The 15,107-nt window shown below is 36.0% G+C and overlaps 1 protein-coding gene across 2 annotated transcripts; it reads right to left on the bottom strand.

Moving 5' to 3' along the window:
• Nucleotides 1-22: 22 nt before the first annotated feature.
• On the bottom strand, nt 23-15,070 carry CFAP96 (cilia and flagella associated protein 96). 2 transcript variants are annotated; one of them, XM_005225986.5, is made up of 8 exons: nt 14,711-15,070; nt 12,114-12,299; nt 10,797-11,016; nt 9,287-9,424; nt 9,117-9,192; nt 7,331-7,510; nt 1,863-2,029; nt 23-264 (listed from the first exon to the last, which is right to left on the bottom strand). In XM_005225986.5, exons 2-8 carry the CDS (start codon nt 12,211-12,213, stop codon nt 216-218), a joined length of 930 nt encoding a protein of 309 aa, XP_005226043.1. In that variant the 5' UTR covers nt 12,214-12,299; nt 14,711-15,070; the 3' UTR covers nt 23-215.
• Between the last annotated feature and the right edge of the window lie 37 nt (nt 15,071-15,107).

The following is a 15,107-nucleotide window of genomic DNA, read 5'->3' as shown; positions in this document are numbered from 1 at the left end:
CACAGATCAAGAAACAGAGCAATTATTAACAAATACTAGTCATTTACTGATGTAACAGTAGGAAAAGAAGGAAGAGCATTAGAGTCACAGCCTTAAATTTCTTCTAAATGTTTGAGCTATTTGTTCCACACATCTTATATACTTTTTCAAATAATAAGCACTTGATAGTGTATTTTTGGTAGTCAGGACCTGTAAGGTTACTTGTCTTCCAGATGCTAATAGGACTGTACTGAAGCAGTCTTGTAGTTCTTCATATTTAGTGCCCTAAAATTGGAAAATAAATGCACATTTAATTTGATAGATCTGCGTATTCTTGTAAAAAAAACATTTTGCAATTAAAAGTTAACAATCCAAACAAAACCAAACTTTCTCACTAAAGAAAAAGCTTCATGTATATCAGATATACTTTTAAAATGTAATATAAGAGGGAAAAAATGGTTTATGAGACTAAATACTACTACTACTTTTAAATACTACTTCTCAGAGTTTTAAAATTAGGCTAAAAGAAGCTAAAACTTGATTTAGGATAATATTTGTGATAATGTAAAAAAAAGATATTTCAATAAACTCAAAATACTAAACAAATGATAAACTTCTGAACAATCGATACTTTTTTCCTTTGCTTTAAACGTGTGTGCTAGAGCATCATAGAATTTTCTCAGCTCTGTTCTCCGGATAGCCACACAACTTGAAACCACACTCCTCCCCACCCCACACAAAATTCCATTTATTTGAGTGTGAGTGTGTTGAGGAAAATTCTAACTTTACTGTCAGTTCGGTTGTCAAAGGATAAAGGTCAAAGGACATGGAAAAAAGGCTCCACATCTTTGTTTCCCAAATGAATCCTCTACCAACTAGCCTGCAAAAAAATATTCCTATAGACAACAGTTAAACTATATAAATAATGAAGGGCAGCCTTACTTTTGTGACTATAATAATGATGTTCTTACAATCATTATCTACAAGTAATAAAGATGCTAGTGTTTCTACAAAAGGCATATGATTTGATGTCCTTTTCCCAATCCATTGTATGATTACAATGAAGTTAGAAATATGTAAGTCAGTCAAATTGGCATTAAAACTTTTTTAGTGAATAGGCAGAAAGGGAATCAAATGAATTATTAGTATTTATGATCTTTCACATATAACAAAAGAATGACAGGCTGTCCTTTTCTAAATTATATTCTGAACTTCTAAGAACTTTTCAGTTTTGAGAGTGCTCAAAACCTAGGAAAGATATGAGTTTTATGATACGTGAATAATATACATATACTTTTCCTCGAAGTATTTTTAATTAATCAGAATATTTCTAGTTCTCATAGAGGGTTATTTAAAAGTTAAAGACAGAATAAGTGTCATTAAGAGTCCACACAATTACTGAGAGTCTGGGGCCTATACAGAGATTAACAATTTAATGAGTCAAAAGATCCTTTTAAGAAACAGACAATGTTAATATGTACTGCTAAGTGAAATATATATATATACATATGCATGTATGCATGCTAAGTCACTTCAGTCATGTCTGACTCTTTGTGACTCTATGGACTGTAGCCCACCAGGCTCCTCTGTTCATGGGATTCTCCAGGCAAGAATACTGGAGTAGGTTGCCATTTGCTTCTCCAGGGGACCTTCCCAACCCAGGGATCGAACCTGTGTCTGTTTGGTACAGATAAATTAAGCTTTTTCAATTGGGAATTTCAGAAGATGGGAAAGAACTTCTACAGGGGAGGGCAGGTATAAAGAAGCAGCTGAGATTTCTAAAGTCACCCAGATTTGTCAACTTTTAAAAGTATATATAAATAAAAGATATTACTCTGAAGAAATCTAAAAGCAGGAAATAATTTATGGGCTAATATTACTACCTTTTGACATTCAAAGCCATTATACTTTCAATTGGTCTGCTTTTTGGTCCACCTGGCGGATGGAAAACCTTAGCACTTTTGCTGGATGGGCTTTTCAATTTAACCACGTAAGGGTCAGCAGAATGTGAAGGGTAAGGATCAAATGTTCCTGCCTTCATTCCACCAGCCTACAAGTAAAAATGAGACAATTTAATGTGGTTCTGTCAAAATGCTTCTGACAAAAATTAAATGTGAAAAACAGTCATACATATTTGTGTATTGTACATGGAGCTGGTTTTACATTTAAAGAAAACTGTTTATTCTGTTTAATTCAAATACCATCAAAGGGTCTTCCTACCACCAATTTTATGGGTTAAGACACAATAATTCCAAAAGTTCTCTATTAAAATGCATATAGTTATAAGAAGGTAATATTCTAAACTATTGCCAACAGTTAATATATTAGTGAGTTTATCAGATCAGGCTATGAACTACACAGGATGTGAGTCCATTCCTGAGGGAGTGAGAGCCAGGTCACATGTATTTTGATACAGGAAGAAGTTAGGGTTCGAACCAGAGGACAAAAGAAGAGGCCAGAAGTAAGGTTTATCCAAAAGGAAGCCTGGCACAAGACGAGTTCAGTAAACATCAGTAAATGATGGGGAAGAAACTGAAAAAAAAGTTTTTAATAAAAATAAAAGAAAAGCACATAGAAAAAGAGAGTAAGAGGCAAACATAACCCACAATCAGTCCTCCACACCAGCAAGGTCTGCATCCTCAAATTCATCCAATCTCAGGGTGAAAATATTTTTTAAATGAAGAATTCCAGAAAGTTCCCCAAAAGAAAAGTTGAACTTGACATGCACAGGAAACTATTTACATAGTATTTGCATTGTATTAGATATTGTAAGTAGTCTAGAGATGATTTACATTATACAGGAGGATGTGCAAAGGTTACACACACATACTAGGCCATTTTATGTAAAGGACCTGAGCATCCTTGAATTTTGGTATTCTGGTAGCGGGCAGTGGTCTTGAAACCAATCCCCCATTGATACTGAGGAATAACTGTACTATACGTTGTACTTTTCTTATAATCTATTAAGAGAAGTCAATCATTTTTGACCTATATGCAAAACAAACAGTTACTTTGACTTTTTAAACTGATACATATTAACAGGATTTTCATCATATATGGTCACCAAGAAAACTCTATTCAATCACAATAATCCATTTAATTAGGCATCCTTTCTCTTACAGTGTCTAAGCCAGATATATAAGAAAATGTGATTTATTTGAAAGATATGGTTGTTATTTTTCAAGTTATCAAGATTGAGACATATGGATTAGTTTAAAAGCAACAAATAATAAGGAATCTAAAGAAAATACAGTTGATTAATTAATTGATGTAAAAGCAAAACAGATGAATAGAAAATGGAAAAATATATATGGTAAGTAAACCAACTCACCAGATGATGCTTAAAAAATTAACAGGTAAATCTATATTATAAGATTGAGAAATAGGTGGAAGAAATCTATACATATATGGAATATCAAAACCTGTAAGATAATATTTTTTTACACCTCTACATTGACAAATTTGAAAACCTGAATTAAATGAATGGTTCTCAAAGAAAAATATTGTCAAAGTGACTCAGAGAGAGGACACCTACAGAAAATAGATGGACATCATGTAAGAAATTAAGCTTAGAACATTTACTATGAGAAGTCTTTAAATTTTCAAGGAAAAGATATATTTGATGCTATTAAACTCTTACTTTAAGATGCTAGCATCTACTTATATCAAAATAGAACAAGGAATGTAAAAAATACAGACCAGTCACAACACTTATAATAATTGATACAAAAATACTTAATAAAATATTAACAAATAAAACACAGTATCACACTTAAAGATTAATACAACACAGTCAAGTGAGAATCACTTCAAGAAATCTATTACTTTTACTCACCTTATAATAAGTTAATGGAGAAAAACATAGATGGTCTAGAGAGATTATACTAAAACATTCAACATAATTCTACAAACATTCCTGATTTAGTCTTATTTATTTAAACATGAACACTAGAGGTACTCCCATGATCCCCATATCATGTCTAAACACTGGGCACAAGCATGACATGAGAGAGAGAAATATTGGAAAGGAAGGAGCAAAGTTATTTGCAGATAATATAATCATATATCTAAAGATCCAAAGAGAATCAATGAAATACCTATTAGAATATAAAATTTAATAAAGTGCCAGTTACTTTAAAAAAATCAGATGTTTTAATAAGAACAAATAATATAAGGGGATTGATGGGGAAAAGAAACTATTGACCAGGACCTTAAAATAAGAATAAATATGATACATAAATCTATGTGAAACAAAATATAAAAATCTACAAGACAAATAAAGGTTTCTGTAAGTAGCTTAATTCTAGATAAGAAGATTCAAAGTATAAAAATGCTAATACAATCTAAAATCTAAAGATCTCAATTTAGAGCAAAACACCAAAGGTCTTTTTTCCTCAGAACTTCACAAAATAATTCCAAAGTTCTAAATAATACTACTGGAAAACAGTCATATAAACTTATTTTAAGAATAAGAAGAGACTAGACCACCCAATATTAAAATGCAATAATAATTAAAAATAGTTTGGTACTGATAGAAATAAATATCAATTAAATAGAATGAAAATTCAGGGGGAAAAAAACACTAAAACTGGGAATTTTGATTTGATAAAGTGGCATTTCAAAACAGGGGTGTTAATTATTCTATCTGTGAGATCAGGAACAATTGGCTCTTTAAAAAAAATTTTTACTTAAGTCCAAGTATAATAAGCTGCACCCATTTTAAGTTTACAGATTCTGTGAGTTTTGACAGATGTGGTTTTTCCAGTAGTTATGTATGGATATGAGAGTTGGACTATGAAGAAAGCTGAGTGCTGAAGAATTGATGCTTTTGAACTGTGGTGTTGGAGAAGACTCTTGAGAGTCCCTTGGACTGCCAGGAGATCCAACCAGTCATCCTAAATGAACACCCTGGGTGTTCATTGGAAGGACTGATGTTGAAGCTGAAACTCCAATACTTTGGCCACCTGATGCAAAGAGCTGACTCATTTGAAAAGACCCTGATGCTGGGAAAGATTGAGGGCAGGAGGAGAAGGGGACAACAGAGGATGAGATGGTTGGATGGCATCACTGACTCAATGGATATGAGTTTGAGTAAACTCTGGGAGTTGGTGATGGACAGGAAGGCCTGGCGTGCTGCAGTCCATGGGGTCGCAAAGAGTCAGACACATCTGAGCTATTGAACTGACTGGCTGATACACCCTTGAAACCACAAAGGCAATCAAGATATGGAACACATCCTCCCCTCAAAGCATCCTTCTGTCCATAAAACTGAATTTTGAAAAAGATAAAAGCTCGATCCTTACCTTGTTCTTACCATCAAAATATATTCCAGATGAAAATTTAAATGCAAAAAGATAAAACTAGTTAAGAAATCAAGAATGCATATTTCACTAACGTTGCTGGGAAGGAAAGTTATTCTGAGAATGACACAAACTCAGCACAGAGGACTGACAAAATCATTATTTTATGTGTTTTTATCATTATAAAGTTTATATTTTATAATGATAAATCATTATTGCTATTTCTGAATAGAACAGAATATTATAACCAAAGTCAAAGACTCAACAGACTAGAAAAATTATTTTCAACAAAAATGATAAAACAATATCCTTAATATATGAAAAGATCTTACAGATCAATACGAAAAAGACAAATATCTTAATTGAACATTTGCAAGAAAAGGAACACACAATTCACAGAAAAAAAACTAAGGTATAAACTAAGTCTATAAACTATAAGGGAGATTTTGATTTTTATTCACACTTGTAAACCTCAGCAGAAGGGAGACACTTCATTTTAACCACCCTTCAAAAACTAAAGATGGCCTAACTTTTTATGGTTTTGAGAAAAACTATACCTAAGATATAGACAGGTGCTTAGAAAATTCATTGTAAATTAAAATACTTTTAGAGATGAGTAATAATTATTTCAGCAATACATGAACCGTGAACTTCCTGATGTTCAAGCTGGTTTTAGAAAAGGCAAAGGAACCAGAGATCAAATTGCCAACATCCGCTGGATCATGGAAAAAGCAAGAGAGTTCCAGAAAAATATCTATTTCTGCTTTATTGACTATGCCAAAGCCTTTGACTGTGTGGATCACAATAAACTGCGGAAAATTCTTGAAAGAGATGGGAATACCAGACCACCTGACCTGCCTCTTGAGAAATCTGTATGCAGGTCAGGAAGCAACAGTTAGAACTGGACATGGAACAAGAGACTGGTTCCAAATAGGAAAAGGAGTACGTCAAGGCTGTATATTGTTACGCTGCTTATTTAACTTCTATGCAGAGTACATCATGAGAAACGCTGGACTGGAAAAAACACAAGCTGGAATCAAGATTGCCGGGAGAAATATCAATAACCTCAGATATGCAGATGACACCGCCCTTATGGCAGAAAGTGAAGAGGAACTAAAAAGCCTCTTGAGGAAAGTGAAAGTGGAGAGTGAAAAAGTTGGCTTAAAGCTCAACATTCAGAAAACGAAGATCATGGCATCCGGTCCCACCACTTCATGGGAAATAGATGGGGAAACAGTGGAAACAGTGTCAGACTTTATTTTGGGGGCTCCAAAATCACTGCAGATGGTGACTGCAGCCATGAAATTAAAAGACGCTTACTCCTTGGAAGGAAAGTTATGACCAACCTAGATAGCATATTCAAAAGCAGAGACACTACTTTGCCAACAAAGGTCCGTTTAGTCAAGGCTATGGTTTTTCCTGTGGTCATGTATGTATGTGAGAGTTGGACTGTGAAGAAGGCTGAGCGCCGAAGAATTGATGCTTTTGAACTGTAGTGTTGGAGAAGATTCTTAAGAGTCCCTTGGACTGCAAGGAGATCCAACCAGTCCATTCTGCGGAGATCAGCCCTGGCATTTCTTTGGAAGGAATGATGCTAAAGCTGAAACTCCAGTACTTTGGCCACCTCATGTGAAGAGTTGACTCATTGGAAAAGAGTCTGATGCTGGGAGGGATTGGGGGCAGGAGGAGAAGGGGACGACAGAGGATGAGACGGCTGGATGGCATCACTGACTCGATGGACTTGAGTCTGAGTGAACTCTGGGAGTTGGTGATGGACAGGGAGGCCTGGCATGCTGCGATTCATGGGGTCGCAAAGAGTTGGACACAACTGAGAGACTGAACTGAACTAAACTGAACTGAATAATTATTTCATAAGGGCATCATTATTCCTTATGGTATCCACACTCTATGACTTATCATAATTTCATCAAAACGGGTTCCATGATTCATGGCATGAATATAAACAAATGGGAAATGAAATAATATGACAGCAAGAGGCAACATTTCTATATGATGCTTAATATTTTTTCATTCTAAAAACTTTAACTTGCCTTTTTGCCAGGAGAAGAGGGCTTAAAAGGGTTTCCAACTGTTTCTTTCTTCTCTACTTTTTTAATTGGTGGTAAAGGTTTCTCAGACATGTAAGGATTGGTATCAAAATATTCCCTTGGGTAAAGATTTAATTTGAAAGCTGTCCCTTTAAGTAAACGACGATGTTCTTCATTCTCTTTCTGTAAATTAAGGAGTTTGAAATTATATTAGATAGCAAAAATCACTAAACACTGCAAGTAACATAAAGTTAATTTAACTTTAAATTTTAATATAAGCATGTAGATTGTTTAAGTATATACTGCTGGGTTCACTTTTTTAAAACATTCCTTTGCTATGTTCTATTTTTATGATACAAAAGATATGCTTAGGAAGAAGCACAGCTATGATTGTTCATCTTGAATATAAACTTATTTGATGTATATAGATATATCACTTGAGCAAATCTTTATTACCTTTCTATAATATGATATAATGCATTAAAAATAAAAGTCAGTTTCTAGTTCAAGCCCTAACTCCTTCCTGCTTTCTAGCATTTCCCAGGGACACTGGGAAAGTTACTGACCCTTTCAGTGTCACATTTTCTTCAATTATAAATGACGATCGTAACATTCCCCCGACCCTTAATGCTGCGACAAAGATTAAATGTGATTATGTATTCAAAGTACCTGGCACACGGTAGGCCTTCAAAAAAAAGTCAGCTTTTCTCCTAAGAATAAGGAATACTTACTTTTTAAATTACAACACTTTTATGTTACAATATTATTTTAGGAAATTCAGGGACATAAAATTTCTGACTTATGAATAGTAAGTTCTAAATGTGGAATGAAAGAGTTTTATTCTAAAGAGAGAAAAGTATCTTATATCCATAAACTTAGGATGAAAGATTAATTACTAAGCTATTGATAAAACTGCCTTGTACGTATTTATATCTTAGGTATCATTCCTATAGAATATATTATTCTATTCTATGTAAAAAGTAGTTTACATAGAATCTTATATAAAGTGAAGAATCCATACTAGAAACAAGAGATGACTATTTTCAAATGACCAAGGTTTATCAATTTAACAGAAAACTTTTCCTGGGTTTGGACATGCCCATTTGCAAAACTGGCCACCATCCTTCTATCTCGTGTGTGCACGCATGCTAAGTCACTTCAGTCGTGTCTGACTCTGTGCGACCCTATGGATTATAGCCCACTAGGCTCCTCTATCCATGGGGATTCTTCAGGCAAGAATACTGGAGTGGGTTGCCATGCCCTCCTCCATCTATCTCACTGCCATTTAAAGTCACCATAGCCAAAATTATTGAAGACTGCATGCTGAAAAAAAAATGAAAATTTAAAAGCTTATATCCTTCTCTAGTCTCCACTTCCTCCCTTCTCCCCAACACTCTTCCATTCTGTTCACTCACCATAATGGCCTGATCAGCCCAAAAGGACTACCACTACTTTCTTAGGCACAAAATATTAGGGTGTGTTGGGAATACAGCTAAGGATTAGGATACAATGCTTAGAATCAAAATAGAGCAGAGTTGATCTGGCCACACTGACAGAAGTCTCACAGCTAGTTTAGAGAGATGGAAGATAAACTATGGCAGGAATTAAAGCTCAGCCAGGGAATCTAAAATCAAATGGTAAAATTATTACAATTCCTAAACATCAATCTGCCATTGCCCACATAACACAAATAGATAAAACAAAATAAACCCTAATTGGATCACAAGTGAATTCTCTAAGTCAACTAAATAAGAGAAAGATTGAAATAAGTTACAGGAGATTCCTTTACCTTGTTATTTAGTTTTGCTGCATCATAGAGATCAGAAGAGTGTGAAAACTGCTTACCTATGGTAATATTTGCATAGCTAAGGAAGGAAAATAATGATGATGACTTCAGGGTTCAGAAATTAAATTTTTTAAATTCAAAACAAATGATATGAAAGTATTGGAATATCTTACCCATATCCAGTTCCTTTCTTTCCTGGGTTTGTGTATAAATTCTTTCCAGGTGGCTCATATTTTTCTTTGGGTTTAGACTGAGCACTGAAAAACGGGACTGGTCCCCCTATGGTTCCATAGTAACTTCCTAATCCACAGCTTAAATACAGTGTTAACGAGAACAAAAAGAAGCAAGTTCAAATAGTTAACTTTGTGTTATATGTATTTTACCAAAATTTATAAAATATTATTGAAAGAGAAGCAAAATATACGCAGTAGATTTGACTTGCCTAACTTTGGTAAGAAAAAAACAAACTCTTTTGTTATTTTTTTAATCTACTTTTCCCTATTATTCAAAGTCAAAAATTCCATTTTAAATGTTCTACATAAACAAAGCTTTAGCAGTCTCTAGGAGGTTAGAAGAGTTTACATTAGTTCAATTAACCACAAGAATAAATAGACCCTTTGTGTGTTCTTCCGCTGTGTTTTTTCTAAAGTTATTTTTTATGTAAGCATAGTTTATTGACAATATTATATTAGTTCCAGGGGATGGGAAAGTTGAACACGAAAAAAGTTGTTTAAAGGATAAAATACATATGTTACATGAAAAAGAAATAAAGTAGTAGCCCCAAAAATACACATTGGAATTTACATCTACGAAGAAAAGAAAGAAACCCAAAAAAGTAGTAATAATAATAATAAATAGTTCACACTTCTCCAAAGTGTACAAAGGTAGGAAAAGATAAACTATAATAACAGAAAAGAAGACATTCTCTACTTTTAATAAAGACAATTTAACTTGGAAGACTGAAGCTTTACTAATCTCAAAATCACAAATAAGCACAAAATTATTTTTCAACTAATCCTCATCTGTCATAAACTCTAGATTGAGAGTCAATGTTACTGAGTGTGAATTAACATCATATTATAAAACTCAGCTATAGTATATCATATAGATTATATGATTTTATCAGTTTAAGGATTTAAAGGTTAAAAAAAAAGAAACTTATCCTGACAATTTTTACAACTAAAATACTGTTAAGCCCCTACATGTAACTTCATCATGATTTTTAAACAATGTACCTTTGATAAATTATTCTTTTTACCCAAAAAAGATTCTCCTAATTTCACATTTTTTATTTATACTTTTTTAAAGTTTTAAAAAGCAAAAAAATAGTCAAGGCCACAGACTTGATGACCCAAGGCAATTTTTTTTCTAGTCTGACTATTGCAAAATTTTCAACTAAAACTTATTTTCATTATTTAGTTGGCTTTATTAGTATAAACTGATAGAAAATAGTGACATAGATGACTAAAAATTTAATGTGACGATGTGAATCTACATAATCAATTACCCCGCAACTTAAATCACCCAATATAATTGTCTCCATCTAACACAAACTTAACCTAAAAGTCACACTTTAAAAAATGAGTCATACGTAAGTAAGTCCTACAGAAAAATCAACAATTTAGGCTGGAGGAGAGAGAGTGATGCAGGAGATAGATTTAAGATTTTCTCCCCAATACTTACGGCTTTTTCTCTCCATTACTAGGGAGGAACGCTTTGCTTAGATTTTTCTTGGCTTCTTCCATCATGTACCGTCTCCTCACTTGATTCGGATTGACATAGCTTTCACCTTCAAAAATCCTTACAAAATGGGGGTCAAAATAACCTGCCTGGAGATTGGACATTTCTTTGGATCCCCCGGGTAGAATCTGTCTATTTTTGCTTGCAGATTCATTAAAAGGTCCTTTAAAGATAAAATAGGAATATGACAATTTTGAGTTCACCATTAATAAAAGGACATGAAAAATAATAGAAAACTTTCCTGATCCTTGCCACTAGAACACCAGGGCAACAGAGAAAAGTTTCAAAATGTGACTCGAGCCATTGAGTTTTGAGCTCTTAAATGCTGTTTCAAAATGGTCACTGAAAGATCCATATCAAAGGCTTCACTGACAGTAAGAACTAAGGCATTTCCATTAAAACATTTTAATAATTAGATTGAGATTCTCTTAAACTCTGAATCTGAGAGCTGGAAGAGGCCTTACAGGTCACTGAACCCAATGCTTTCCCATAGGAAACTGTTTTGCATCTTGCCTTTTTAACAATTTATCTTAGAGATGTTCCATATCAGCATATTCTTTTTTATTGTTTTATTTATGACTCTTCTAAAAATCTCTCAGGTATTTATTTGGCACTTCATTTTCAAGAAAGTGATCATGGATGGCCATTTTAGATGTAAATGTAAATGCTATTTGTATAGTAGAGTGTCCCAACTAAGCGAAAAAAAAAAGCCAATGGTTCAGTCCCTTCATGGTTGTGATTCCCTTTTTGGGCTTTCCAGGTGGGATGCCAGTGGTAAAGAATCTGCCTGCCAATGCAGGAGCAACAGGAGATTGGGGCGATTCCTGGGTCCAGAAGATTCCCTGGAGAAGGAAATGGCAACTCACTCTAGTATTCTTGTCTGAGAAATCCCACAGACAGAGGAGCCTGGAGGGCTATAGTCCATGGGCTTGCAAAAGAGTCGAACACAACTTAGCGACTAGACAACAACAAACAAACAAAAAAAATTTCTGGAAGAAAACTGCCAGGCACCTTGAAAATAAATACAAATACCTATGAGGAGAATATATGAAAGTAGGATAGTCCAAGAAAACGAGCTTCCTGATCTTACAAAAAAAAAGATCTCTTACCGCTACTAAAATTTCACAGGTGTTTTCAACTTTATACCTAAAGCTTTAAAATACAGACCATTCAAAAAGATCATTTAACAAACATTAAAATCAAAATTTTATAGAGGGAACATCCACTCTTAGGGTGTAAAGAAAACCAAATTATACTTACGATTAAACTGTGACACATATTTATCCCCCACAGTGATATATTCCATCTCACTGAAGAGGCCAATCCTCTCCATATCCGTCTTCCCTCCTTCCGCAGGCATGGCTGCTCCCTGTTGGCTGGGTGCTCTATGCTGGTGACTTCAGTGGGTTTCTTAGTGCTACTTCTACAGCAAAATTCTACTCTACACTGAAAAATACAGGAGAAAATTTAGGGAAAAGGTGATTCTAACTTTCAGTCCAAAATAGTTTCAGTCCAAACTATGAGTGTTAACATGCACATAGTTACATCATAAAACAACAGTCCCAAGCTATACATGGGGAAAGAATCTACTTTGTGGGGCCGAGGGGGAATAACAGAGACTCAAAATTATCACCACGAACCTTCCCCTTGAGTCTCCAGCTGAAATATCCACAAATTACAAAGAAATGTTTATCTGTGGCACTGCCATTCATCCGTCACAAACAGTAATATTATGACGGTACAGTGTGGTATAAATACTGTATAAACAACATCCTTCTTTTGAGAAGTTCAAAGCTGACTGAAAGATTATATAAGGCAGTCGTTTTTAGTTTAAACCCTTCTATCTAAACATACTACATTGTCCCTTGTATTAAAAATTATAACTTACTTTTACAGAATGCACAACACACCTAGGCATTACCCTATAGTTCTTGAATTTTTTCAAGTTTAAATGTATATAACAAATGTGCCACTTGGCAAAATCAGTTCACAACGGGGACAGGAAGAGAGGACAATTGACTAAGCAAGATAAACACGAAGAACAGCAAGACAAAAGCTACAAGGAATTCAGAGTATTTGTGATAGAGCAGACTGCAACTCTGAGTTCTTGAAATATCACTCTAAATATGCAACTACGTTTTCAGATGTTTCCTTTAATTAGATACGTTCTAAAAAGTTGGACCAATGAGCTAAGAATACTTGCCTCCATTTCATGGTAATATTTTTGAAGCCAACTATATCTAGATACTGGACACATAGGTTGATGATTAAAACAAACATTGGTTTACACTTCCCAGTTTATAATCCAAGGTAAGACACTTCTGCCTTGAATTTAGAGCAAGCTGTTTCAATGACAGGATTGCCTATTTGAATCTGTGGCTCATCCTCTCCTCCTCCTTGCCATCCTGCCTCTGATCACCTATGCTTTAAAACTAAAAGTCAGTCCGTTGGAGGGCACTAATTCAATTTGTTTCATGTTTCAAGGCTCCATCTCCACTGCAACCTTAAAGTCTTCCTGTGCTGCTACAGGGGCTCAAATCCTTTAAATGGCTCATAAGGCCACTATCACCCTCACCTGTCACCATGGGAACCCCTCTCCCTGGAACCTAAGCTCCAACTGTCTTTCAGTTCTCAAGTCGGCCTCTCTGCAACCACAGGACACTAGCACATGCTCTTTCACTTTCGGCAGGTACTTCACTGTGCCTACCCCTTTCCTTCCTCAATAAATACTGATCCTTCTGATTGTTTAGCTCATTCTTCACTTCCTTAATCCACTTCATCATAGCGCCATGTACTTCCCTCTCCCAGCCCTGATCATGGATGCTTATTTTATATTGGGTTATTTTACATTCACCTTGTAGGGATCTTACATTAACTGCTGTTTTCCCTCACTTGGTTTTTCTAGTGGTCATGTATGGATGTGAGAGTTGGACTATAAAGAAAGCTGAGCACCAAAGAATTGATGCTTTTAAACTGTGGTGTTGGAGAAGACTCTTGAAGTCCTTTGGACTGCAAGGAAATCCAACTAGCCCATCCTAAAGGAGATCAGTCCTGGGTGTTCATTGGAAGGACTGATGTTGAGGCTGAAACTCCAATACTTTGGCCACCACATGTGAAGAGCTGACTCACTGGAAAAGACCCTGATGCTGGGAAAGATTGAGGGCAGGAGGAGAAGGGGACAACAGAGGATGAGACGGTTGGCTGGCATCATTGACTCGATGGACATGGGTTTGGGTGGACTCTGGGAGTTGGTGATGGATAGGGAGGCCTGGCGTGCTGCAGTTCACGGGGTCGCAAAGAGTCCGACATGATTGAGCGACTGAACTGAACTGAATTGTAAGGATCTTGAATTAACTGCTGTTTTCCCTCACTAAATTGTGGGCTCCAGGAAGATACGAACCACCCAACGAAGTGTGACACAGAGGATAGAAAGGAAAGGGAACAAAAGGGGAGTTTTTGCCTTGAATTTTTCCACTACAGGGAGGCCTGGCGTACTGTGATTCGTGGCGTCACAAAGAGTCGGACACGACTGAGTGACTGAACTGAACTAACTCTTCTTGAACAGCATTGGCAAAATCACTCATTCACTTATTTAACGTTTTGCAAAACCCTCCTGAGTAGGGCTTGCTGGTAGAAGTTATAAAACTGATATTTTAAAAGGCATAGATACTGCTGTTAGGGAGCTTATCTTGTCTTAGACAAGGCAAGTATAACACAGTGGAACACGGCAAGTACCCTTCCAAAGTTATAGATAAAGTGCCCTAGGGGATGAAGGAGGGACAGAAAACTTCTGGGGAAAATGTTGTCCCATTAGGGAAACAGAGGTTCAGAGTAGCTAGGTATCTAAAAGACAGTACCTGATGGCTGCGAGTACCAAGTCGCCTCGGAGAAGGGTACAAAGATCAGAGATCAGATTGTCCCAGCTCCAGTCCGAGCTAAGCTGCAGGAGCGACCAGCGCCACGAAGCAGCCCCCGCGCGAGCTATTCCCGCGCTGGACCTAGCCACGCAGCCGGTCCGCACGCTCGCCTAGCCGCGGAGACCTTCTGTGGCGCGTTGCCCCGGCTACGGGAGAATCCATTCCGAGAATGAATGTTGCGGGAGGCTCGGTGGAGGGTTCGCATACGGATCGAGGAAGACACAAACAGAAAGACGTCAAGAAGATGCGGAGGACCTGCATCCATCATTCGTTAGGACTTTCGCTCCCCGCCCCGTTATCCCCCCGCGAGATCTGGCGTGGTGGTACGCCCCGTGAC

This window comes from Bos taurus, chromosome 27 (genome assembly GCF_002263795.3).
Source record: "Bos taurus isolate L1 Dominette 01449 registration number 42190680 breed Hereford chromosome 27, ARS-UCD2.0, whole genome shotgun sequence".
NCBI classification, from domain to species: Eukaryota; Metazoa; Chordata; class Mammalia; order Artiodactyla; family Bovidae; genus Bos; species Bos taurus.
This window is presented reverse-complemented; position numbering and strand designations above follow the sequence as displayed.

What these genes read in the sequence shown, in the direction of transcription:
- CFAP96 (XM_005225986.5), bottom strand. Translation starts at nt 12,213, where the DNA reads ATGCCTGCGGAAGGAGGGAAGACGGATATGGAGAGGATTGGCCTCTTC. An exon ending in CAGCAAAACTAAATAACAAG is followed by an intron (nt 7,511 to 9,116) that starts GTAAAGGAATCT and finishes CTTAATTTACAG; the next exon opens with AAAGAGAATGAAGAACATCG. An exon ending in CCTCTTCTCCTGGCAAAAAG is followed by an intron (nt 2,030 to 7,330) that starts GCAAGTTAAAGT and finishes TTTTACTTGTAG; the next exon opens with GCTGGTGGAATGAAGGCAGG.